General features: G+C 42.0%; 2 protein-coding genes across 2 annotated transcripts; both read right to left on the minus strand.

Annotated features, from left to right (window-relative positions):
* Positions 1-5,790: 5,790 nt before the first annotated feature.
* Positions 5,791-7,878, minus strand: LOC146491098 (granzyme B-like). The gene is made up of 5 exons (XM_085151994.1): positions 7,103-7,878; positions 6,868-7,018; positions 6,638-6,770; positions 6,252-6,509; positions 5,791-6,154 (listed from the first exon to the last, which is right to left on the minus strand). Exons 1-5 carry the CDS (start codon positions 7,158-7,160, stop codon positions 5,987-5,989), a joined length of 768 nt encoding a protein of 255 aa, XP_085008120.1. The 5' UTR covers positions 7,161-7,878; the 3' UTR covers positions 5,791-5,986.
* Positions 7,879-10,077: 2,199 nt separating this feature from the next.
* Positions 10,078-12,821, minus strand: LOC146491099 (granzyme B(G,H)-like). Its single transcript, XM_085151993.1, has 5 exons — positions 11,275-12,821; positions 11,036-11,186; positions 10,806-10,938; positions 10,393-10,647; positions 10,078-10,286 (listed from the first exon to the last, which is right to left on the minus strand). The coding sequence occupies exons 1-5, from the start codon at positions 11,330-11,332 to the stop codon at positions 10,104-10,106; spliced, it is 780 nt and encodes a 259-aa protein (XP_085008119.1). The 5' UTR covers positions 11,333-12,821; the 3' UTR covers positions 10,078-10,103.
* Between the last annotated feature and the right edge of the window lie 14,708 nt (positions 12,822-27,529).

Below are 27,529 nucleotides of genomic sequence, written 5' to 3' on the forward strand. Positions count from 1 at the left end.
GAGACGTCTGTATATCACGTCTGTTAAACGTGATATATAAGCCACTTAGATAACTTAAAAATGTTATTATTTTCACACAGCAGAGTAAACGTCTGTGCCTATTAGTTAATTCATTAATTAATACCCAAGCTTTTAGGAGAAACCATCTGTTAAACTTGTTCACAGTGGTTAGGAATCATAATACTCCCTCTACAAACGCTTAGCTGCCTATTTAAATAGTTCAAACACCAAATATACCTTAAACTGTGATCGTAAAACACCTTAATATCACTTCAGAGTTTACATGAATATTAATATTTGAAAATTAGGCTCGCAGCTCAGTCCACTCTAGCACAGCTGGCTGCCGGCAGAGCCCGCGGGAACGGTGGGGGCTCTCCTCAGCTCTTTTCTAGGTTGGTGGCACAGCTGCCCCTCCTGGTCCTCCCAGGGCTCTCGTGCTCTGGGGGCCTCTAGATGTCTGGGGGCTGGATCTCATCCATGCCTGCTTCATGTCTTGGGGGGCAGGGCTATGGCTCCCCACACCCACTATTAGATAGTTCGATGGAGGAACTGTTGGGTTTATCTAAGCACAAACCCTGCTGGAACATAAGACAACCAACCGCAGCAGCAAAACAAGACACAAGACAGAGCTCTTTGTGAGTTCACTCGCAAGGGAAGCCGACCAGGGTCAAATGCTGTTCCTTTCACTTGAACTCCTTCAACCTCGGACGGACTCCCCGTACAGCTACTTTTACTGACAACAGTGATTACATGAATATGCATAGTTTGTGTGTGTGTGTGTGTGTGTGTCAAAATATGAGCTTGTGAAAACTGCTCAGCCAGGCCTAACAATGTTTTACTATGTTATCTGCAAAGAGATGAAACTCCCAAGATGACCGGTGCCAGGAGCCTCCCGGGAGAATAGTGGGAGTCCTCCTTGCAGCAGCGCAACTAAGACAAAAGACTGTTGTAACTGAAAAGATATAGAGTGTGTGTTCTGCCATACCATATATCACCAAACAAGATGTGACCTTCCCATGAACTTAACATGTGTATGAGGTATGCCAAAACAGCAGAAGGGAGGGGAACGTCCTCCCCTCCCATGGTGCACACAGTGCACACAGAACCTTAGCAGACCTAAATAAGGATGACATATTTTATCAACATACAAACAATTATATGTCTCTAAGCATAAATGATTATATTTTTCTAAGTACAAATGATAATCTTAAGTTATCACTCTCACATGAACCTTTTGAATACAAGCACTTTCATGTGCACAGGTGCGTGAGCATCAACTTATCCAGGTTGATGCTGTGGTCTCCCCATTGTGTTGTTCTCTTTATTCTTGGTTTCTTCTTTTTCTTCCAGCAGGTGATCCAGCTGATTTTTAGTCTCCTTTCTCACTGTCCCTCTTGCCCTCTATTTTTCTTTCCCTCTCCTTTTCTTGAAATTCTCTTCTCTGCGTTTTTCCCCTTTTCAGTCCCCCAGTCATGTCTTTTCCATTTGCAATAACTTAAAACTTAAAATAAACAAATAAATAAATATAAATAAATACATAAATAATAATAATAATAAAGATCAATCAAGTGAACCGGTTGGGCATTTCTCTTGGCCTTCCCACAATAATTCTGATTGCCACAGTGCCGGGACAGGCAAAGAAAAAGAAAAAACCCCAAAACAGAAAAATGCTAACTTGTACTGACACTTTTGGATAATGTGTAATGAACTAAAATGAGTTTCTTAACAAAGCAGATGAAGCAGCTTTCACATACACACTCAGTGATACACTCGTGAATCATCTCAGTAATGAAACCTGCATCTCAGCCGTCATCTTGGTGACTTCTGACCTCTCCTTCAAGGTTAATAGAAACTCTCTGAAGGTTGAAGTGACAATAATGTTATATATGATCATTACTGTCACTGTTTGTATTGAGAACATATAGGCAATGATATATAGAAATTCCTGGGAATGCTGGCCTCTTCTTTAAGGTCAAAAAAGGTCAAACTTTTATAAAATGACTTTTATCTTTAAAACTCTGCTTATAATTCTGCTCCCTTTGTTTGTACTGGAAACGTTTAGGAGAAGATACTGGTGTATGGGCTATCACATTTGATCTCTGACCTCACTTTTGCTCTTCACCATCCATCCATCTTCTTCCGCTTTATCCGGGGCCGGGTCACGGGGGCAGCAGCCTAAGCAGAGAAGCCCTGACCTCCCTCTCCCCAGCCACCTCCTCCAGCTTATCCGGGGGAACACAAAGGCGTTCCCAGGCCAGCCGAGAGATATAATCTCTCCAGCGTGTCCTGGGTCTGCCCCCCGGGGCCTCCTCCCGGTGGGACATGCCCGGAACACCTCACCCAGGTGGCGCCCAGGAGGAATCCTTTTCAGATGCCCGAGCCACCTCAGCTGGCTCCTTTCGATGTGGAGGAGCAGCGGCTCTACTCTGAGCCATTCCCGGATGGCCGAACTTCTCACCCTACCTTTAAGGGAGAGGCCAGCCACCCTTCGGAGGAAGCTCATTTCCGCCGCTTGTATCCGCGATCTCGTTCTTTCGGTCACTACCCACAGCTTGTGACCATAGGTGAGGGTAGGGACGTAGATCGACCGGTAAATTGAGAGCTTCGCTTTTACACTCAGCTCACTCTTCGCCACGACAGACCGGTGCAGTGTCCGCAGCACTGCGGACGCAGCACCAATCCGTCTGTTGATCTCTGGCTCCCTTCTCCCATCACTCGCGAACAAGACCCCAAGATACTTGAACTCCTCCACTTGGGGCAAGAACTCATCCCCGACCCAGAGTGGGCACTCCACCCTTTTCCGGCTGAGAACCATGGCCTCAGATTTGATGGTGCTGATCCTCATTCCCGCTGCTTCACACTCGGCTGCGAACCGCAGCACCTCCCACAGGACACCCCAAGGGACACGGTCGAATGCCTTCTCCAAGTCCACAAAACACATGTAGACTGGTTGGGCAAACTCCCATGCACCCTCCAGTATCCTTGAGAGGATAAAGAGCTGTTCCAGTGTTCCACGACCAGGACGAATACCGCATTGTTCCTCCTGTATCTGACGTTCGCCTAGCGGACAAACTCAAACAAACTGGACAAACAAAAGGGAGGCTGAGGAGTGTGATCCCCTTGTAGTTGGAACACACCCTCCGGTCCCCCTTCTTAAAGATGGGGACCACCACCCCGGTCTGCCAGTCCAGGGATACTGCCCCTGATCTCCACGCAACATTGTAGAGGTGTGTCAACCAGGACAGCCCTACAATGTCCAGAGCCTTCAGGAACTCGGGCGGACCTCATCAACACCAGGGGCTCTGCCACCAAGGAGTTGTTTAACTGCCTCAGTGACCTCGCCCCCGGAAATTGGCGGGTCATCCCCCTCATCCCCAGACTCTGCTTTCTCTTTAGAAGACGTGTCAATGAGATTATGGAGGTCCTCAAAGTATTCCTTCCACTGCCTGACAATTTTCTCAGTTGAAGTCAGCAGCGTTCCGCCAGCACTATACACAGTGCAGGTAAAGCACTGCTTTCCCCTTCTGAGACGCCTGACAGTTTGCCAGAATCTCTTCAAGGCAGTCCGAAAGTCTTTGTCCATGGCCTCTCCGAACTCCTCACACACCCGAGTTTTTGCTTCAGCCACTGCCCGATCTGCATTCCCCTTGGCCTGTCGGTACCTGTCAGCTGCCTACAAAGTCCCACAGGTTAACCAAGCCCGATAGGACTCCTTCTTCAGCCTGGTGGCTCCCTTCACCTCTGGTGTCCACTATTTGGTTCGGGGATTACCACCACAACAGGCACCAACCATCTTGCGGCCACAGCTCAATGCAGCAGCTTCAGCAATGGAGATGCTAAACATGGTCCATTCTGACTCAATGTCCGTAATCTCCCTCGGAATGCTGTTGAAGATCTGCTGGAGTTGTGCGTTGAAGATCTCGCGGACCGGGGCCTCTGCTAGGCGTTCCCAGCACACCCTCACTACTCGTTAGGTCTGTCCAGTGTCCTCCCCCACCACCTGATCCAACTCACCACCAGGTGGTGATCAGGTAGAGCACCTTCCAGCACCCCACCCAGGGACTCTAAGAAGGCTGGGTATTCTGAACTGCCACTCGGCGCATAAGCGCAGATGGCAGTCAGGACCTGTTCCCCGGCCCTAAGGCGCAGGGAACAAACCCTCTCATTCACCGGGAAGAACCCCAACGTACCGGCAGCAAGCCGAGGGGATAATAGAATACCCACCCCCAGCCCGCCACCTCTCACCTGGGGAAACTCCAGACTGAGACAGAGTCCAGCCCCTCTCCAGGTTCCAGAGCCCAAGCCATGCGTGGAGGTGAGCTCGACAATATCTAGCCGGTACCGCTCAACCTCACACACTAACTCAGGCTCCTTCAGCACCAAAGAGGTGACATTCCATGTCCCAATTGCCAGTCTTGGTAGCCGGGGATGCCCATGTCCCCTTTTCGGGCTGGGCCCGGTCGGGCCCCATGGACTAAGGCCCGGCCACCAGATGCTCGCCCTCGGGCACCCTCCCCGGGCCTGGCTCCAGGGCGGGGCCCCGGTAACCCTATCCCGGGCACGGTAAACTGTTCCCTCGATGTTTTTCTCATAAGGGTCTTCTGAATCGCTCTTTGTCTGGTCCCTCACCCAGGACCAATTTGCCATGGGAGACCCTACCAGGGGACAAAAGCCCCCAGACAACATAGCTCCTGGGATCCCTGGGACACACAAACCCCTCCACCACGATAAGGTAACGATTCACGGAGAGGTTTTGCTTTTCACATCAGTATTAAATAATTATCTGAAGTTATTGAGGTCCAGTAATTTAAAGCTCAGTACCTATTATGCATAAATAATTTGTTAAATAATAAATAAATACATAAAAGAAAAAATAAACTAAAAAAAAAACTTTTTAAATGTTTTCAGAAAAGTCAGAAACAGGTTCCAGATGTAGTTGAATATGATGTATGTTATCTCTGTGATGAGACACTATTTTCGCTTAAGTGATATTTTCTGTTAGTATATATTTTGGTGTGGTATTTGTCTGCATGAATCAGGTAGTCTTTGTATAAGAGAAAAAATGATTTCAAATATAATAGAATTTTATATTGTTCATCAATTGGTGAATTATTATTATTCAATAATATTTTATAGTGACTTATTCTGACAGGGACTGTGGTCACTGCTACTCTCTAGCGATGGGTCGTTCGCGAACGAAATGGCTCTTAGAGCCGGCCCTTTGAAGTGAATGATGCGAGCCGGCTCCGTATTGGGAGCCATGGGTTTTTTTTTTCTCTTTCTCTTGCCCTCTTGTTACACTGGCAACAGCAGTAGCACACGAAAAGAGCAGGAGGGAGAGAGAGAGAACGAGAGCCCGGAGAAACAACAAGAGACAACATCGTCACATTAGAAAGGTTTGCAGTATCTTGTGTTGTTTCCTTTTAAATTTGTTTAAAAGGAAAAATCTGAAAATTTAAATAGTTAAAAGTTGAATTGTAAATAGTTGTTTTTTGTATTTTATAATTTTTTTTTTTACATTTTATGTGGAGTGAATAAATAAAAGAATATTTATATAATACAAATATATAAATAAAAACACATATTTTTACATAAGTAGTTCATTTTGTGCATAATTTTATATTGTTGTTGATAATAAATAAATGAAAGCAACAAAACAACCTGAAGAGCCGCTTTGACCGCTACTCTGGTCAGCTAGCATTAACAGCATCACTGTAGTTTTGTGAAAACAGGAAGTTGAAGGGATAATGGTGATAGCCTTGATATTAGCTTATCTAACATTCACTTGACAAAAAGTCATTTCACATAGTATCTGAGTTTCTTGTTTGTTTTGTTAACTCATATGTTTGCAATGACACTGAAATAAAGGAAATGAGACTGCGGCTTGTCAGAAGCATTTTTATTTCCATTTTGTGGTCACGATGACAAAGCAAGCAGAGAAAACCACTTCAAAATGTTTAAGTTTCAGTATGCAAAAGCCGAACTTTTACACCAAACTGTTTCTGCCAGTCACAGTTTTGTTGATCCATTGAAGGTATTTGGTGATGTCGGTGTAGACGTTGGGCTCATCTGGGTAATTGCAGATATCATTGCGGTTATAAGAAACAATGCCAACAGCTAACCCTTGACACACCAGAGGTCCCCCAGAATCTCCCTGTGAGGAGCAAAGATTTCAATTTTTCTATTTAAAAAAAATGATTCTTTTGTTGATGGAACACAAGTTTAACTTTCAGTGAAAACAGAACACATACCTGACAGAATCCTTTGTCTGTGCCATATCCACCTGCACAGACAACGTTGGCAGGAAGACTACCCCACTGGTCCTCACAGACTTGTTTGTCAATGACAGACACGTCCACCACCATCAGCTCGTCAGCAGGTTTATTATTATCAGTTTTAGTTTTTCCCCATCCAGCCACCTGACACACTTGGTTTTCTCGAAGGTGTATTTCTTCAGGTGGAAGCTGAATTGTTCGTACCATGTGGCCTAGATGAGTTTTCTTAGACAACTGGAGACAAACAACATAAAGTAAAAATGCCAGTTTTCTTATGATTGCTCTTTTGTTGCAATGTACTTAGAATAATAAGACCGCAAATATGTCATGTAAAACTGTTGTGAACATGAACATGTACTTACTTTAATCAGCATGATGTCATTACCCAGTCCAACACTTTTATAATTTTCATGGATGATTTTTTTTTCAATCCTTATTTTTTGATGATTGCCATTCTTGAGATTGTGGTTGCCGAGAACAACGTGTGTGGGGTTGCTGAAGGAGTGATCAATGAAAGGAAATCAACACATTTTCTAAATGCATTTCAGTGACATGAGTCAGAGATTACAGGAAAATATGTCTGATTACTCACAAGTCATCACAGTGTGCAGCTGAAACTACAAAGTCTTCAGTGATGAGAAATCCTCCACAAACATGGTGACCGTTGTAGTCCTGCACAGAGGTCATGTACTGCATCGAGTTCTCTGGGGCTTTTTTACCATTTATGATGTGACTTCCATGTGCTGAAAAAAGTAAAAGAACAAACGAAAGAAAATGTAGTTAATGCCATATTAAATGATCAGAGAATAATAACAAAGCTTTCTTACCGAGCTTTCCGAGGCATGCCAGAAGATGAAGGAGCAGGCTTTTCTGCAGACCGAGCATGATGCCAGCGAAATAGTTACCAAGTGTCTAGGTGAACCTTTTATACAGCAGTTTGTCTCACTGACAAGTATGATTACAATCAATCTTAATTTACTTTCTGTTACGCCCCAGTCTAGGGCTACAGGAACGTAGCATAAGAGTTAAAAAAGGAAGTAACACCTTCTAACCACATTATTTATGCGACGCAAGTTTTCATGTTTGGCAATTTACATGATCTTTTTTGTACAAAAGGCCCCATAGTTACGGTTTTATTCTGTTCAGTTGTGAGTTCACCTGTAGTTTGTTAGAGTGGCCAGTAGAGGTCACCCCACCGTTTTGTATGAGAGAGACTATGGGCAGGGAGAAACGTGGGCAAGGCACCTGAGCTTTTCTGTTCCAGATTACCAGCAGAGAAGTGGTCATTCCGTGAGAAGTGTGCGTTAATGAGCAACGTAAGTTTGTGATGTGTGAGGATGTGATAATAAGATCAGAGCGATCCCACCGTCCCTCCTGTTTTTGTGTAATATCCAAAACTATGGTTAGCGGGTGATATTTAACAAGCCCTGTGTTATGAGCCCTGTTGTTATTTGCTAATGGTCTGACATTAAGAAGTGTTGGGAGTGATGGTAGCATCAGCAGATTTTGATCACTCTCTGTTGTTGGTCTGTTGTTATTTATAATGATGTTGTTAATTATTATGATTTGGGAAAGTTATATTCAAGTTCAAGGGATCAAAATATATGTGGTTCCTTATTATAAGGAAGGAAGGAAGGAAGAGCTCTCAATATGGGATTCATAATGTTTACTTGGGGTCCTATCTCCACCATTTAGGACCCAAATGATGTCAGTAGTACCCGGGTTGGTCAGACTGAGTGAGTGATGACTGTGATGAATTGACTTCACCTGCTGTGATGGTACCTAAGTGGATAATAGAGTATGAGATGTTTGGGGAAAGAAGTTTTGCTCCAAGTCTATGTGGATGTATACCATCGTGTCTGAATGACTGTGTGTGTTCTCAGCAGAGGTTGACATTGTCAGTGAAGGAGACGGTGCAGTGGGAGTGGTTTGTGGCTCAGCTGCAGGGGAGGAGCAGTGGGTTTCGGGGTGTGGTGTAGGCGGAAACTGACTCCCACAGCTGTTCTCAATCACCTGGTCATGCCTTTGAGACGTATCTATTCTGCAGGCAGGCGTGTAATTTAATTACATTTTATATGATGGATTATGCAGAAAAAGTAGAATTGGGCTGAAAGATCTATCACTTTATTACCTATTCAGGTTGTAGATCATGTTTTTAAAAAGTAACTAAGTAACTAAGTAACTAATTACTTTTGAAAATAAGTAATCAGTAAAGTAACGGGATTACTTACTTTTTTCAAGTAACTTGACCAACAATACTTGTGACCATTACCCACTTTAACTGCCATTGCACTTTAATTTGTTTTTCTTTTAATTAAAAAACAACTACTTTGAGATTTGTATCCCATTGTTCTCCTGCTGTCAAAAAAAAGTAACTATTTAACCTTTACTCTGAGTACATTTTAAATTAGCTACTTTTTACTTTTACTTGAGTAGAATATTTTAGTACTCTTTCAACCTCTGTTCATATCCAGCAATAAGAGCTGTGTTTTTTGAGTTAAAGTCCTGCCTGTGAGTCTGCATTTGGGTTGGCTCCTGCCGGCTTAACAGCCAGTTTATGACTCTTTTGGGTTGAGTAGAGCTTCTCATATCTATATAATTATATCAACACAATTTCATTCTAATGTAGTTGGTAGAATTTGGAGGTTTGGACTCTTTTTTATAAGTATATTGTGTAATTTTATACACTTATTTGCATTTGTGTTGAGATTAAGAGTCAATGCTCTACACTCACAGTTATGAAACTATTACTGTGGTTAGCAGAACTGCACGTACACTCAGAGCTTTTCATCTGTTGAATTATCATTCATACAGCATCTGCAGCATTAATGTGAATTTATTATTCATTATCCTCATCCTCATAAACCTGTACTCCAGCTGTAGTAAGATATAGTGCACATAAATTAAACCTTTTGTGTTGCTGTTTGAGCCTCATTGCCCTGCATTTGTATGGGTCTCTGTTGAACCACTAGAGCATGCTGTTTCAGTAGATGAAGTTGTTATAATGTTTGATAAAATCTTCCAGCACAGGTGTGTGCAGTATTTAAAAAAAAAATCAAGCCACTGCAAACCAGGTCATTCTACTATTACCCTCAAATCTTATGTCTTTTTGCCAATAATCACCCCTCTCCACAAACATCGGGTGGTGACTTGTGAGAGCGAGGACAAGTATTGTGTAATGCATTTAAGGTAAAAACAAACAGAATCTCCACTGAGCACATGTTGGAGCCGACAGTAAGCCGACAAAATCCTCATATTACTTAAATACCAAAAAGTAGTCATTCCCTGAACCCAGCATGTTTTTGAGCTTTACTGTAGTACGCTTCTGTTCATCATTCATAGAGCAACAAACAAGGAATATAAAAAATGAAATGTTATGAAACATATTTTCTCATTTTCTGCTAGAAGAATGTGGCTCTACAGTCATTGACCTGTATCCATGGTAACACCTGCACATTTAAAATTATATATATATATATAATATATATAATATAATTTACCAATTAAAAAAAAAAAGTTAAAATGATAAAGCTGTGCCAGAAGAGCTGTTCAAGTCTGAATTTGATTACTTATTTTGACACTTAACTTCACTGAATTAAAATTTTGAGAAGCAAAAAAACATACAAGGATGCAAATATGTCTTTTGTCACAGGCAAACTGAAGCGTGGTCCACTACAAAGGCAGAAATAATATAAAAAATTCAGCCTTTTGGCTGTTACAGAAAGAAATGACAGATTGAGTGTGGGATACGTTTGTATTTTTGTTTTTGATTAAACAGATGAAAGAATCAGAAATTCTCACATTTCAATAGTGAAAAGAAAAACCTTTTTATTTTAAATCTTTTACACAAAGAAATGTTTTTTTTTCCAGAACCTTGTCGATCCACTGACGGTATTTTGAGATGTCCATATAGACGTTGGGTTTATTGGGGTAATTGCAGTTATACATGTAGTTGAAAGAAACAACACCAACAGCAAACCCATGACACACCAGAGGACCACCATTATCTCCCTGTGAGGAGGAAGAATTTTAATTCATCAGTTTATAGTCATTATGTTTATGTTTTTAAGATTTGTGAACATGAAACCATTTTAAACTGAAAGGACATAAAACATACCTGACAGAATCCTTTGGTGGTTTCATATCCACCTGCACAGATTACATTGGAAGGAAGACCAGGCCATAGTTCCTCACAGACCCTTGGGTTAATGACAGACACGTCCACCACCATCAGCTCATCAACAGATTCACCATCAGTCTTATTTTTTCCCCATCCAGCCACCTGACACACTTGATTTTCTTTTAGGTTTATTTCAGCAGGTGGAATTTGAATTATTTGTACTCCGTGGCACAGTTTAACTTTCTCAGACAGCTGGAGACACAACATGAAGTAAAAAATATATCTATGTTCATACGATAGTTCTTTAGATATAATCTGAATAATAAAACCACATAGAATAATCCTTTAATTGTCCCACAAGGGGAAATTACACAACATGTAAACTGTTGTGAACATGAACATGTACTTACTTTAATCAGCATGATGTCATCACCCTCTCCAACCCATAGATAATTTTCATGGATGATTTTGTTTTTAATCTCTATTTTTTGATGATTGCCGTTCTTGAGATTGTGGTTGCCGAGAACAACGTGTGTGAGGGTCCTGAAGGAGTAATCAGTGAAAGGTAATCAATACATTTTCTAAATGTGTTTTAATGACATGAGTCAGATTTTACAGCAGAAGATGTTTGATTACTCACGAGTCATCACAGCTTGCAGCCGAGACTACAAATTCCTCAGTGATGAGAAATCCTCCACAAACATGTTCACCCTTGTTGTTCTGCAAAGAGGCCATGTACTGCATCGAGTTCTCTGGGGCTTTTTCTCCATGTATGATGGCAATAACATGTGCTGGAAAAAGTCAAATAAAGCAAACCAAAATGAAGTTAACGTTCCATTAAATGGTCAGAGGACAATAAGAAAGACTTGCAGTTCTTACTGAGTCGTCCGAGACATGCCAGAACATGGAGGAGCAGGATTTTTTGAAGACTGAGCATGATGCCAGCAAAAAAGGTGAAGTTGTGTTGGCACGAGTGTGAAATGGAGGTTTTACACAGCAGTTGCTCTGTCAAATCTGATGATCACATTTTGACTTCTAACCGCATCCTGTTTTTTGGGGGGGCTTGTGTCATCTTTACATTATCTTGTTTATCATTATAACACTACACTGTCTTCCTGAAACACACGGGCTGTTTAATGGTCGCGAGTTTCTGTCTTACACCACAACTTTAGTACACCACCAGCACATGCACAGAAACCTGCCTAAACCTTCAAAAAGCTGGGTTGTTGAAACATTTTGCACCACTGTTAAAGCTCAAAACAACAATATCTCACTGAGTTACTGATTTCATATTTGAACCAAGACTAATAACAATATTGTACTTGGCTCATAATCTGTCCACCAGCAATGTAAAAACAGGAAGGAGATGCCTTTTCATTTAGCGCCTCCTTGGGGCCATTTCTTCCACTGTGTGAACTGTTTATGGAGCGAGGGTTGCAGGATTTGTCCTGTAGGAGGGCACTACGACTCTTCTGTAGGAGGCATTATTATGGAGCATGGTCTCTTGAAGGAAGAATTGAAATTGAAGACGTGATGCTGAAGTCAGTTGGATGAAGCAGCAAACATCCGTGCAGGTGAAGGGAGCAGAGGCAATGAGGAAGTGTTGATTAGGTATTGCGTTAAGGAGAGAAATGCTGATGGTGCTGGATTTTGCCAAAAGGATGGAAATGACTGTGTGGTGAACCTCATGAAAAACGAGGAACATGTATAAGAGTGGAGCAAAGTGTAAACATGTGGAGTGCATATTTGTAGAAGAAACAAAAGATAGTAGACTACTAAGACAGGCTCCTTGTGGCAGGGCAGAGTTATCAGATGACTGGAAAAGTCTAGCTGAAGTGCTAAGGGAAACATGCCATACATTCTGTAAACATGATAGCTCAATAAGTGTTGAATTAATTCTGTTAAAACATTGTAGGGGTGTAGAGCGGGGTCATCTTAACAAGCCATTTAAATTTGGCTCACATCCACCTTTGACCATCTTCAAGGTCAACTTCAAGATTTATTGGTGGAAAACTGAAAAAGAAGCCTTTTAAAATTAAAAGTGCTTAAAAGTAAAAGTGTGGTGTGTATTGTCGACATATAGAAAGGACTGCATAAAGACTTAAGGATTTTTCTGGAAACCACACAGGGGAGGACAGAGGAAGAATGTGACAAAGGAGACTGAGACAATGGCCGTGTTCCAAAATCGCCTCCTATCTCCTATTAATGGCTGTGCCCCTGTTTTATCTGTCTGACCTGCTACACCCTTATGTCCTGCCTCATTCTCTCAGGTCAGCAGACCAGATGCTTTTGCTCGTTCCAAACACTCAACGTAAGCACAGAGGTAGGAATAAAGTGCTGCAAAATTCAGGCCTTCTGACCAAAATAATCCAGTGTAAACTCGGGTTTCAGTCCAGTGGTAATCTCTGAAAATAGGCAGTTCCGATAAGTGAGAGGAGGCTGAAGGAAAATCAGTATGTTTTGATATAGTGTTACCATGCCACATGGGTGTGGCAACATTCAGGCATTAATCTAACACAGTAACAGTATTAATTACAAATTCAGCAGAGAGAAGCCGCTCGCTGTGTGCGCACTGCTGAGAAAAAGAAGCTGAGCTCGGTTTATTTCTGCTCTGTTTCATGGAAACTGTGTTAGTGAGGAGCAAAGAGTGGGCTCATCGACACACTCGGCATGAAGACTGAGTGAAGAGTTTCAATACAGTGAATTCTCTCTCGTTCTGATAACATCTCGCCTCCTAAAAATAAACTCTTCTATTAGCAGCTATCACAGCCACCGCAGACTGAATACAGGATTTTTTTTTTCATGTTAAATTTTGTGCAGCTTGCAAGAAACTTTGTGTCATAGACTTTTCAATCCACATTTGCCTGACTCATTTAAATACTCTCCACCTGAAAGTAAAACTCTTATAAATACTTCTGCTCGCAGCTTTCAGTCACAGACTCTTCAGCCTTTTCAGTGAATCCAACAGGTTATTAATGTCTCAAAATCTTTTAAGTCTCAAAATCTCAACGTCTCAAAATCACTGTAAATCAGACACAGCCGTCACAGATATTTTAGAGCTAATAATCAATCAAATATCTTTGCTTTTATGATCCTAGCCTCATTGTGTTACTGACACTCAATATTCACATTAAACCACTAGGTGGTGATCTCTATATTTTGTGGGCACTGTGTGGCTTCAACCCAGTTCACAGTAATACTGGTAAAACTAGAAAATTAATGATGATTATTGAAAAGCACATATGATTAACATGTGAGCAAATTGCCAAATTATATTTTTTATTTTCAAAACTACTGATGATTGTTATAACACATTAAGAGCACGTCTGGCTCTGTGTGTGTGTGTGTGTGTGTGTGTGTGTGTGTGTCTGCTCAGCGTATAAAGCTGTGCATCACAGTGGACTTCAGTGAATTCAACATCTGCTCAGCGATGTTTTTATCTCGTGCATGCTTCTTTCTATCATCCAGTCAGGTGAATGATGTTTTGTACTTTAGTTTATATTACTGACTTAAAAATCTGCTGATTTTCTTATGTGGCTGGATATTTTTTGTTGTTTTAGGTCATGGTTCTGAGATTATTGGAGGGAAAAAAGTTAAGCCACACTCGCTGCCCTTCATGGCTTTTTTGACAAGTAAGAAATCTATGTGTGGGGGGACAGTAATCCACCCACAATGGGTCCTGACAGCTGCTCACTGCACTGGGTAAGAACCTGAGGTTCACTTTTCCTAAATTTCCAAATCAAAATATTGCAGTATTTATTTTTAACAGGAGATGTGAAGTGTAATGCAGATGGAGATAATTAACATGCCCACAAACTGCTCCAATAATATCTCGATTTAGAGTGAGTACATTATAAATGTTATTGCTGGATTCTCATACAGTGCAAATATAAATATGATCAATATAAAGCTTTATAAAGGTAACTGATGTGTTTTCTTACCCAGAGCGTAACTCCTCCTGACAGGCAGGGGTTACACTAAAATGTTTCATGCTTTTATAAGAACACGACCTTTAAACCTTTAACCTTGAAACATTACATACTAAAATTGTGTATTTTATTATCTTTACTCATTGTGATGTCATAGGGCTTTGTAGTGAAAAAAATAATAAATGTGTTGTACCTTGGGTGCTAACAGTGAATTATTACTCTGCACATAGCAGCCTGTGGTTAGTCAGTTTACGCAAACACAAAATGTAAAACAACAGTGAGACTGTTCAGTCTGTCGCCCAGACCTATTCAGTATGTCCTGTCTTACCAATTTAAAATGAACATAAGAGCAGATTTTTGAACTGATTTTTTGATAAAGATAATTTTTTAAAATATGTTTTCTTCAGTATTTTTGCTCGTCATTTTGTAAAAGAACCCTCAAAAAACCAAATTGATACAAAACAATATTTTTTACTTTATTTTTACTTTTTATGCTTTCTAATAAAGCTGAAGTAAAGATATATTTCCTTCTGTCTGTGTCTCATTGTATATACTGCAATTCTCTCAAAGTGTCATGTTTTTACAGTAACTTCTAAATCCATCCATCCATCCATCTTCATCCGCTTTATCCGAGGCCGGGTCGCGGGGGCAGCAGCCTAAGCAAAGAGGCCCAGACCTCCCTCTCCCCAGCCACCTCCTCCAGCTTATCCGGGAGAACACCAAGGCGTTCCCAGGCCAGCCGAGAGATATAATCTCTCCAGCGTGTCCTGGGTCTGCCCCGGGGCCTCCTCCCGGTGGGACATGCCTGGAACACCTCACCCAGGAGGCGCCCAGGGGGCATCCTTGTCAGATGCCCAAACCACCTCAGCTGGCTCCTTTCGATGTGGAGCAGCAGCGGCTCTACTCTGAGCCCCTCCCGGATGGCCGAACTTCTCACCCTACCTTTAAGGGAGAGGCCAGCCACCCTTCGGAGGAAGCTCATTTCCGCCGCTTGTATCCGCGATCTCGTTCTTTCGGTCACTACCCACAGCTCGTGGCCATAGGTGAGGGTAGTGTAGAGGAATTTCTTTCACTAAGGTATTAATCACATTATTTCATTGTTTTAACATGTCTGACACTCATACTTAAGACAAATGGTAGGGGGTGTAGTCAGGATGTTGGGGAAACAGGAACTCCAGAGGACCAGTCTTTTGTCTCTTGAGGACTCTGGGAAGTAGCAAGGGAGTGTGAACCTTAAGGTGTGAAACAGCTGTGTACTGCCTTTTGTTCCTGGAGAAGGTATTTAACTGAGAGGTTGACTTTGGCTCAGGGAGACTCTGCTGACCCTGCCCCGTGGTCATGCAGGGGCTTCACAAGCTTGGTTGTATGTTGTGTGCATGGGAATAAAAGAATGTTAGCTACCGCTCGTCTGCAGACTTTATTTAAGTGGAAAAAACTTCCACAACAAAATGGCGCTGCGAGCAGGGTGGTCCGTGTGGTCGCTGAACAACGGTTCCGTGGACGGGCTGATCACCCCTGAGGGAAAAGGTATCTTTGTCCTACCAGCTGTTGAAGCAAAGGAAATGGAGGAGTCACGGAGCCGTGTGTTTCAGTCACCACCGAGATCATCGATTTTGAGGGGACTTCTGCAGATGGGTGAGTTGTAGCTAACTTGTATACAGTCATGGAGAGTTTTTTGTCTGGCCGAGGGGAGAACGCTGGCCGACTCCGGAGTTCGAGTCTCCGGAGGGAAAATCCTGGCGGTTTGAGACCCCAGGCTTGTGTTGGGTACGGCTCATCACAAGGACAGTGGCTCGCGCACGTTGTTGGGGAGAAGCCGGCCCAGACCTGTGTTCAGTCCAAGTACGCCACAGGAACGGCGGTTCGGGTACACTGTCGGGGAAAATCCTGGGGTTAGAGTCCCCAGGCTTGTGTTCGGTTCCGGTGTTGTGCAAAGGAAAAGCAGTCTTCTGCCAGAGTAATTGCAAAACACCGGGCCATCACAGGGAACGGTGGTTCGAGTCCACCGTTGATAATCACGTCTGCACAATACAGTGTGTGGAGTGACGGTATTTTAGCACTTTTCTGCCGGTAAGGGAAGAAGGCCATTGCAGAGGACGCTCTGAATGTAAAGGTAAACTGGATCCAGTAAAGCGGTAGGCCTTCCACCAGGCGGCCAGAGACAAAACTCAATACATGACTGTGGTAAGAATTGAGTAAATGTGTAGTGTGTAAGATTGCAGAGAATGGTTGTGTGGGAAACGTTGATGTGTGTGTAAAAACAGTGAGAAACGGGGTTACAAAATGTTGAAAATGGGGAACAAAAACAAGAAAAAAAAAAAGAAAAAGAGAGGAGTGTAGAAATGTGTGTAAAAGTTGTTTTCAACTAGTGGGAGAGGGTGGTACTGCAGGCCACCAGCTCCCCTAGGGTGGACACACACAAAATTAGCAAAATTGTTGATAAAAATAAGCAAAATAGGAAGAGGGTTTGGTGTTTTTCAACGTAGAACAACTACAATCTCTCTGGGTTTTTAAGAAAGGGGAGTTCAGAACCAGAGAGGGGAGAGGTGTTGTTTTAAGCAATGAGAAGAATGATCAAAATGTTTCAGTGTGTCACTTGCAGGTGAAGAGCAGACCCGGATCAATTTTCCACGTGCAGCAGTCGGAAGAAAATTATAGGTTAACACCATTAGAAACACTCAAGCCAAGTTTTTGGCTGAATTGTTTTACAGCTTAACTTCCACGTGTTTGTCACCCTGAGAACACAAGCTCCAAGAATTTCTCCCTGAAGACAAGAAATGCAGTTCCAGAACAACGAGATAGATCTCGAGAGCTCACAGCAGCATCCTGAGCAGTGAAGAAAAGGTCCAGCAGCAACAGCTGTGCAAGACAGCGACAGCAAGGAGAAAAATGGCATCATCATGACTGAATGGATGGATGTGCATTTCCAAGGAGCTGCAACTTCACTGTGTGAATGGACTTTTGAAAAGACTGCTTGAGTTGGACATTTGCCACTTTCAGCGCAAAAATGGCAAAATGAGACAGTGGAAAACACAGGACAAAGCTGAAAGACAACTGACTCTCACTGGACTGCTGCAAGGGGGAGAGATGAGATGAGACCACAGTCAAAGGAGAAGGGGACAACATAGAGGAATGCTGTTGTAGTGTGGGAATAAAATTTGGGTTTAGGAAACTGGGAAGGAAAAACGACTGCCTTGCGTGGAGAATTGAGAAGTGTCTGGAGCACCGCAAAGAGGAGAGGTACACAAAAAATAACACAAACAGAAAAATGCATTAATCCTACTAACACAAACACACATGCAATGAAGCTCATGAAGACCAAATAGCATTTTAAAGCATGCATTTCTGTTACCGTCATCTTGTCCGGTTCACTTAGTGGGTTAAGCAGTGATACATAGACTAGTGAACTAGTATTATTTTTGGGGAAGGATGATTGAATCATTGCAGGGGTGAACAGAATGCTGCGGGAGGGTCAGATGAGTGGGGACTAATAGATTATTGAGTTTCTGGTTTCTGATGTGTGAGGGAGGTCTTATCATGACACACATCTGGGTACATGGGAAAAACAAAAACTCATTTTCTAATAGGATATTGCTGTTGTGTGAGGTGTGTGACTGGTGGATGAAAGTTTTGGGGATTTACTGATGCATTTTCTTTTGGTACCACTTTGAACCTGCCAATTAGTTTTTTTTTTTCATCATTCTAAGAAAGTACGCTTAGACAACTTCTAAAACTAGGCCTTCATATTTTTTTGATTTTTAACAGTGCACTGAGATTTTTGTTTGGCAATTTTCTCTTTTTCAAGCAGGCCTGCAAGATCGGAATCGAAAGCGCTATACAACATGTTGATCAATCGCAAGTGAGCTTCTCCAAAATTAAAATGGGCTCAGGAGAAAGCCACTTATTTGGGACAATCAGAAAACAAGTCCCTGGCAAAAAGGATTCAGCGAGGTAATCCAGTCTAAATTCTTTTTTTCCCTTTTTGAAATGACGTCATTGCTGGCAGTAGAAACTTATTGCGACACAAGAGGTTCTGCTATCAGCAATAAACACGGGGATTGACTGGACTGACAAAAACTTGACTGACTTGACACCAATATGCAAGATTGCACCTCCATCCAGAGAGACAAAGGGTGGATGTATATATGTATGTTTCTTTGTTACAGGAGCAGAAAGGTGACAGCAACATCCTGGGTTGCATGGGCTTTTGAGCCGTGCTGACTTAACCTTTTAATTGCCACTTTCTGTGTCTTTGTGAATTTACCAGCGGTGTGTTATTCATGACCTTGTATTGTTTACAGTGCAGAGGTCACTGTGAGAAAGTGTGCATACAGACGCGCTGCGCTAACATCTATATCACTTTTTCCACAGCAAAGGGTTAATCATATGATCTAATCACATGATTTACAGCAGGACACACCACTGGCTAATGTTTTTTCTTACAACAGGGCCTGGAGTAAAGCTACTTCAGGGGAGAAGCCCTGAGAATTTTTAAGAGACAGTGCACAACTTTATTGTGCATGTCTAATTGTGCTAAGCTAACATAGGGCAAAAGAGGTTTTTTTCCGGGGAAGTTTTCATTTTTAAATTGCAGGAACCGTGACATGAGGGATATGGAAGGATTGACTGAGGCGCAGATGCAAACTGTGACTAGGAGACAACACTTCAAGTGGACCAGTGAGAAGCAGGGACCATCTGCAGGACAACAGACAAACGACACTGGGCTTCCAAAGGATTGTCACGAGGAGATTTTGAACAGCAAAATCTTAAAATAAAATGAAAGAGTTTCGTCGTTGACGCTGAGGAAGACAACTAAGGTGTACGACGTGCTCTGCCTTAAATCTACAGCCGCATTGGAACAGAAATCGAGGGATGGAGAGAGCGTGCCAAGCTCCAAAAGTGACAGCGCAAGGAAGATCAGCGTTGGAATTATGACTCAGGCACAGGAGCCATGACTGTGACAGAGAATGACCACCTAATGCTGTTTCACTTTGCCATGCAAAGTACTTTGACACTCTGGAGAAGACCTTTCCTCTGTATCATTGGTGTTTCCATTTGCATGTGAGAGCTTAGATTGTGGGGAAGATTAAAGATGAACAAAGGGTGGTGGGAGAACAGTGAAGTGAGGATACACAGTGTGAAACTCCTTTAAGTGTACAATAATGTTGATGTGATATACAGAATGTCAGGAAAGAAATTCTGGTTTTAATGTGATTCTTGATTTTAGAATCAAAGGGTGGGATTGTAGAGGAATTTCTTTCACTAAGGTATTAATCACATTATTTCATTGTTTTAACATGTCTGACACTCATACTTAAGACAAATGGTAGGGGGTGTAGTCAGGATGTTGGGGAAACAGGAACTCCAGAGGACCAGTCTTTTGTCTCTTGAGGACTCTGGGAAGTAGCAAGGGAGTGTGAACCTTAAGGTGTGAAACAGCTGTGTACTGCCTTTTGTTCCTGGAGAAGGTATTTAACTGAGAGGTTGACTTTGGCTCAGGGAGACTCTGCTGACCCTGCCCCGTGGTCATGCAGGGGCTTCACAAGCTTGGTTGTATGTTGTGTGCATGGGAATAAAAGAATGTTAGCTACCGCTCGTCTGCAGACTTTATTTAAGTGGAAAAACTTCCACAACAAAATGGCGCTGCGAGCAGGGTGGTCCGTGTGGTCGCTGAACAACGGTTCCGTGGACGGGCTGATCACCCCTGAGGGAAAAGGTATCTTTGTCCTACCAGCTGTTGAAGCAAAGGAAATGGAGGAGTCACGGAGCCGTGTGTTTCAGTCACCACCGAGATCATCGATTTTGAGGGGACTTCTGCAGATGGGTGAGTTGTAGCTAACTTGTATACAGTCATGGAGAGTTTTTTGTCTGGCCGAGGGGAGAACGCTGGCCGACTCCGGAGTTCGAGTCTCCGGAGGGAAAATCCTGGCGGTTTGAGACCCCAGGCTTGTGTTGGGTACGGCTCATCACAAGGACAGTGGCTCGCGCACGTTGTTGGGGAGAAGCCGGCCCAGACCTGTGTTCAGTCCAAGTACGCCACAGGAACGGCGGTTCGGGTACACTGTCGGGGAAAATCCTGGGGTTAGAGTCCCCAGGCTTGTGTTCGGTTCCGGTGTTGTGCAAAGGAAAAGCAGTCTTCTGCCAGAGTAATTGCAAAACACCGGGCCATCACAGGGAACGGTGGTTCGAGTCCACCGTTGATAATCACGTCTGCACAATACAGTGTGTGGAGTGACGGTATTTTAGCACTTTTCTGCCGGTAAGGGAAGAAGGCCATTGCAGAGGACGCTCTGAATGTAAAGGTAAACTGGATCCAGTAAAGCGGTAGGCCTTCCACCAGGCGGCCAGAGACAAAACTCAATACATGACTGTGGTAAGAATTGAGTAAATGTGTAGTGTGTAAGATTGCAGAGAATGGTTGTGTGGGAAACGTTGATGTGTGTGTAAAAACAGTGAGAAACGGGGTTACAAAATGTTGAAAATGGGGAACAAAAACAAGAAAAAAAAAAAAGAAAAAGAGAGGAGTGTAGAAATGTGTGTAAAAGTTGTTTTCAACTAGTGGGAGAGGGTGGTACTGCAGGCCACCAGCTCCCCTAGGGTGGACACACACAAAATTAGCAAAATTGTTGATAAAAATAAGCAAAATAGGAAGAGGGTTTGGTGTTTTTCAACGTAGAACAACTACAATCTCTCTGGGTTTTTAAGAAAGGGGAGTTCAGAACCAGAGAGGGGAGAGGTGTTGTTTTAAGCAATGAGAAGAATGATCAAAATGTTTCAGTGTGTCACTTGCAGGTGAAGAGCAGACCCGGATCAATTTTCCACGTGCAGCAGTCGGAAGAAAATTATAGGTTAACACCATTAGAAACACTCAAGCCAAGTTTTTGGCTGAATTGTTTTACAGCTTAACTTCCACGTGTTTGTCACCCTGAGAACACAAGCTCCAAGAATTTCTCCCTGAAGACAAGAAATGCAGTTCCAGAACAACGAGATAGATCTCGAGAGCTCACAGCAGCATCCTGAGCAGTGAAGAAAAGGTCCAGCAGCAACAGCTGTGCAAGACAGCGACAGCAAGGAGAAAAATGGCATCATCATGACTGAATGGATGGATGTGCATTTCCAAGGAGCTGCAACTTCACTGTGTGAATGGACTTTTGAAAAGACTGCTTGAGTTGGACATTTGCCACTTTCAGCGCAAAAATGGCAAAATGAGACAGTGGAAAACACAGGACAAAGCTGAAAGACAACTGACTCTCACTGGACTGCTGCAAGGGGGAGAGATGAGATGAGACCACAGTCAAAGGAGAAGGGGACAACATAGAGGAATGCTGTTGTAGTGTGGGAATAAAATTTGGGTTTAGGAAACTGGGAAGGAAAAACGACTGCCTTGCGTGGAGAATTGAGAAGTGTCTGGAGCACCGCAAAGAGGAGAGGTACACAAAAAATAACACAAACAGAAAAATGCATTAATCCTACTAACACAAACACACATGCAATGAAGCTCATGAAGACCAAATAGCATTTTAAAGCATGCATTTCTGTTACCGTCATCTTGTCCGGTTCACTTAGTGGGTTAAGCAGTGATACATAGACTAGTGAACTAGTATTATTTTTGGGGAAGGATGATTGAATCATTGCAGGGGTGAACAGAATGCTGCGGGAGGGTCAGATGAGTGGGGACTAATAGATTATTGAGTTTCTGGTTTCTGATGTGTGAGGGAGGTCTTATCATGACACACATCTGGGTACATGGGAAAAACAAAAACTCATTTTCTAATAGGATATTGCTGTTGTGTGAGGTGTGTGACTGGTGGATGAAAGTTTTGGGGATTTACTGATGCATTTTCTTTTGGTACCACTTTGAACCTGCCAATTAGTTTTTTTTTTTCATCATTCTAAGAAAGTACGCTTAGACAACTTCTAAAACTAGGCCTTCATATTTTTTTGATTTTTAACAGTGCACTGAGATTTTTGTTTGGCAATTTTCTCTTTTTCAAGCAGGCCTGCAAGATCGGAATCGAAAGCGCTATACAACATGTTGATCAATCGCAAGTGAGCTTCTCCAAAATTAAAATGGGCTCAGGAGAAAGCCACTTATTTGGGACAATCAGAAAACAAGTCCCTGGCAAAAAGGATTCAGCGAGGTAATCCAGTCTAAATTCTTTTTTTCCCTTTTTGAAATGACGTCATTGCTGGCAGTAGAAACTTATTGCGACACAAGAGGTTCTGCTATCAGCAATAAACACGGGGATTGACTGGACTGACAAAAACTTGACTGACTTGACACCAATATGCAAGATTGCACCTCCATCCAGAGAGACAAAGGGTGGATGTATATATGTATGTTTCTTTGTTACAGGAGCAGAAAGGTGACAGCAACATCCTGGGTTGCATGGGCTTTTGAGCCGTGCTGACTTAACCTTTTAATTGCCACTTTCTGTGTCTTTGTGAATTTACCAGCGGTGTGTTATTCATGACCTTGTATTGTTTACAGTGCAGAGGTCACTGTGAGAAAGTGTGCATACAGACGCGCTGCGCTAACATCTATATCACTTTTTCCACAGCAAAGGGTTAATCATATGATCTAATCACATGATTTACAGCAGGACACACCACTGGCTAATGTTTTTTCTTACAACAGGGCCTGGAGTAAAGCTACTTCAGGGGAGAAGCCCTGAGAATTTTTAAGAGACAGTGCACAACTTTATTGTGCATGTCTAATTGTGCTAAGCTAACATAGGGCAAAAGAGGTTTTTTTCCGGGGAAGTTTTCATTTTTAAATTGCAGGAACCGTGACATGAGGGATATGGAAGGATTGACTGAGGCGCAGATGCAAACTGTGACTAGGAGACAACACTTCAAGTGGACCAGTGAGAAGCAGGGACCATCTGCAGGACAACAGACAAACGACACTGGGCTTCCAAAGGATTGTCACGAGGAGATTTTGAACAGCAAAATCTTAAAATAAAATGAAAGAGTTTCGTCGTTGACGCTGAGGAAGACAACTAAGGTGTACGACGTGCTCTGCCTTAAATCTACAGCCGCATTGGAACAGAAATCGAGGGATGGAGAGAGCGTGCCAAGCTCCAAAAGTGACAGCGCAAGGAAGATCAGCGTTGGAATTATGACTCAGGCACAGGAGCCATGACTGTGACAGAGAATGACCACCTAATGCTGTTTCACTTTGCCATGCAAAGTACTTTGACACTCTGGAGAAGACCTTTCCTCTGTATCATTGGTGTTTCCATTTGCATGTGAGAGCTTAGATTGTGGGGAAGATTAAAGATGAACAAAGGGTGGTGGGAGAACAGTGAAGTGAGGATACACAGTGTGAAACTCCTTTAAGTGTACAATAATGTTGATGTGATATACAGAATGTCAGGAAAGAAATTCTGGTTTTAATGTGATTCTTGATTTTAGAATCAAAGGGTGGGATTGTAGAGGAATTTCTTTCACTAAGGTATTAATCACATTATTTCATTGTTTTAACATGTCTGACACTCATACTTAAGACAAATGGTAGGGGGTGTAGTCAGGATGTTGGGGAAACAGGAACTCCAGAGGACCAGTCTTTTGTCTCTTGAGGACTCTGGGAAGTAGCAAGGGAGTGTGAACCTTAAGGTGTGAAACAGCTGTGTACTGCCTTTTGTTCCTGGAGAAGGTATTTAACTGAGAGGTTGACTTTGGCTCAGGGAGACTCTGCTGACCCTGCCCCGTGGTCATGCAGGGGCTTCACAAGCTTGGTTGTATGTTGTGTGCATGGAAATAAAAGAATGTTAGCTACCGCTCGTCTGCAGACTTTATTTAAGTGGAAAAACTTCCACAACAGTAGGGACGTAGATCGACCGGTAAATTGAGAGCTTCGCTTTTACACTCAGCTCCCTCTTCACCACGACGGACCGGTGCAGCGTCTGCATTACTGCAGCTGCAGCCCCAATCCGTCTGTCGATCTCCGGCTCCCTTCTCCCATCACTCGCGAACAAGACCCCGAGATACTTGAACTCCTCCACTTGGGGCAGGAACTCATCCCCGACCCGGAGTGGGCACTCCACCCTTTTCCGGCTGAGAACCATGGCCTCAGATTTGATGGTGCTGATCCTCATTCCCGCTGCTTCACACTCGGCTGCGAACCGCAGCACCTCCCACAGGACACCCCAAGGGACACGGTCGAATGCCTTCTCCAAGTCCACAAAACAACTTCTAAATCTCAAATCACTAAATCTTAATTTTAATTTAAAAAATCTTGATCAAAAATTACTCCTTCATTTTTAACCAAATTAAGTCTTTTAAGCCTAAGAAACCTGCCTAAAAAAGCAGTCAGGCCACATTCTTGATTTGTTCTTCGTCAAATGAGCCCATCATGGCTTATTTATTTACATATTTGATGAAGTAAAAATCTTTTTGCTTTTCTCACATTTTCAAATAAAATATAGCAGTTTTTTTTAACAGACTGTCTGATAGGTAATACATTTTGTGTTTGTGTGTGTTTTTAAATGGAATCATAAAAAATGATCAATGCTGATGATATTCTGCTGTTTATGTCTTTTAAGCCTTGTCAGCTGGATAGATGTCTACTGTAGTTGATTGTTTATCTGAGATTTGTGACCAGCTCTCCAATATTATTATTATTATTATTATTATTATTAATAATAATAGTAATAATAATAATAATATTAATAATAATAAACTGCAGTAACACCAAGGCCATGATAATAGCTCCTCCCGATATGCATTCAAATACTTACAATGACTGAAACTAGCCCACTGAATAAACAATGGACTTTGAGCTTGGAAGACACCTAAAGAAAGAACACACTGTTCCAAAAATTGGTCCACCCCAAGTTGCACTTAACTACCATAAACTAATTTAAGTCTATTAAGTGGAACCAACTAATCAACCCAGTGACGTAACGTTCTGTACTGACAGAAGATGGCGCTAAACATGTTTTTAAAACGTTAACTAAGCACTTATTTCTTAAGTCCAACTTGACAGACAGTTATATCTACTGTATATGATTTTTTGAGAGCAGGGCTCAGTGATGTAAAATTTTATGTGAGTTTCATGTCCTATTTAAAGTGGGCTGGAATGATACCTGGCCAAAGGTTGTGGTCACGGTATTCAGGAACTAGTAGTGCTACTGAAGATGAATGAGGATAATGGTACTTTTTGTTAATGGTAATTAAAAATACTTAACTGACCAGGTAATTCCAGATGCAACATTTCAGCAAAAACACAAACTGTGCGCTGTTTGTCATAGTGTGTCTGCTAGCTAAAGGTATAGCTGCTGCATTTCCCAGAGAGAGAAACGAATGAGAGATAAAGGGGTTACATTTTAAGATAAGGACTGCTCAGTTACATCTGATAGGTTGGATATTTAAAGCTTACATGTAATGTGTTATATAAGTCAGATACTCAATCTGTATATGATGCAAAGTTCAGCATTCTGAAAAACAAACTGACATATTGTCAAACATATGTTGTTTTGCTGTGATGAATTTAAAGTAAAGAACACTATGTGCTCTTTACTTTAAGTAGTCATTAGTTTAGCTAATAATTAAAACTCATGAAGTCTCAAAAGCACAGTTTCTATCTAATAAATGCTCCTTTGACTTCTCACTTGTTGGTGAAAAGTTGGTGGATTTGGTCTGGCAGGATACTCTTTATTGTATTGTTCAGTAAGTAATGTAATAAATTATTGAATTACAGCACGTGTACTAAATCTGTTTCCTTCTCTCCCTCATTCAGTTTACAACCTGAGTGTCTTTCTGGCGCTTACATTCCAGGCTCATATCAAGATGCAACACCATGCACACATTATATGTACAAATAACTATTTAATTCATCAGCTTGATTGCCAATCAGTCACACTGATCAAGATGTAAATTTCTGGACCAACATGATCAGATTTTAGACAGATTTAGAATAGAATAGAATAGAATATTCCTTTATTGTACATGTACGACGAAATTATGGGGGCTCCACTGAGTAAAACTGATAACTGAACAGATGATTGATCTGAATTGTAAAACTTTGGCTGTTTTTTTTAAGTGCCCCATTGGTCCAATAATTAACACGTTGCTTAATATTGACTTCATCTTCTCAGTTTGATAGCTGAATGTTTCAAATACAAATGAGTTACTAGTTACTCTGAAAAGAAGTTACCTGACAGAATAGAATAGAATCCACCAGCACAAATAAAACCACCGTGGCAAGTGTCGATAGCCCCTCCCCATTTCTTCTTCCAGACCTCTGGGCTGATGACAGACACATCCACCACTCTCAGCCGGTTAACCACTGGCCTATCCGTTCTAGTCCCACCCAGCCACATGGCACTCGCCATTTTGCTTTATTTCCATTTCAAGAGTGTGAAGTTGTAAATTGTATGCGTTTGCTTGGCTTTACTGGTCTTGACAGCTGGAGATGGAATAAGAAAATTAAAAAAAAACAAAAAACTTCAGTAGCTCAGTAGATTTCTGAAGTTGAATCAAAGACATGAGAGAAAATGATGATACATCTTTTTTAAGCTTGCAAAATGTTTTATACAATTAAACATATCAAAAATATTCTAAAGGAGCTGTTCTGACTGGGATTACAGGTGTGACAACTGTTGCATATTAATGGAACATTTTTACATTTCTTATCTCAAATTGCCTTGGAGAAGGATTGATTACTTACCCATCATCACAGTGTGCAGCAGTAACTACAAAGTCCTTCCTAACAGCAATCCTCCACAATCGTGACCGTAGTTGCTCTGCACCAAGGTCATATACAGTAGGGAATTCTTTGAGGGCTTTCCCCCCATTTATAACTTCACTTCCAAGCACTAAGGGCACTGGGAGAAAATTAATATAAGTTAAAGGATCAATATTCAGTTTTTAGTTTGCAGAAATGTATTAATATGTTGAAGTCGATCCTTTTATGTGGTTTGTACTTACGGACTTTTATCAATTTTATCACAGCTTTGCTGAAATCCTTTCATAACTGTGGTTTTCCAAAATATGTGTTTGAAGTTATCAGCATTCATCAAAAACACATGATTTAAGTTAAAGGCGCTGATCAAAACTCATTATTAAATTTACATCCCCTTTTCAGTAAAAGTCCTTCAGCATGGTGCTTTTTTTTCTCTCGTTGCCTTCAGATGAACTGTTGTGTAATTGGATAAATACCTTGGAAAGTATTACAGTGCAGCAGTCATGGTCCTGAATCT

Source organism: Neolamprologus multifasciatus, chromosome 23, assembly GCF_963576455.1.
Source record: "Neolamprologus multifasciatus chromosome 23, fNeoMul1.2, whole genome shotgun sequence".
Classification (NCBI taxonomy): Eukaryota; Metazoa; Chordata; class Actinopteri; order Cichliformes; family Cichlidae; genus Neolamprologus; species Neolamprologus multifasciatus.

Bases quoted from the DNA above. Each gene is read 5' to 3' on its own strand.
- LOC146491098 (XM_085151994.1), bottom strand. From the start codon at position 7,160: ATGCTCGGTCTGCAGAAAAGCCTGCTCCTTCATCTTCTGGCATGCCTC. The intron at 6,771-6,867 runs GTGAGTAATCAG...TCACTCCTTCAG, and splicing joins GCTGCACACTGTGATGACTT to CAACCCCACACACGTTGTTC. The intron at 6,155-6,251 runs GTATGTGTTCTG...TGCTCCTCACAG, and splicing joins CAGACAAAGGATTCTGTCAG to GGAGATTCTGGGGGACCTCT.
- LOC146491099 (XM_085151993.1), bottom strand. From the start codon at position 11,332: ATGCTCAGTCTTCAAAAAATCCTGCTCCTCCATGTTCTGGCATGTCTC. The intron at 10,648-10,805 runs GTAAGTACATGT...TTGTGTCTCCAG, and splicing joins ATGACATCATGCTGATTAAA to CTGTCTGAGAAAGTTAAACT. The intron at 10,287-10,392 runs GTATGTTTTATG...TCCTCCTCACAG, and splicing joins CCACCAAAGGATTCTGTCAG to GGAGATAATGGTGGTCCTCT.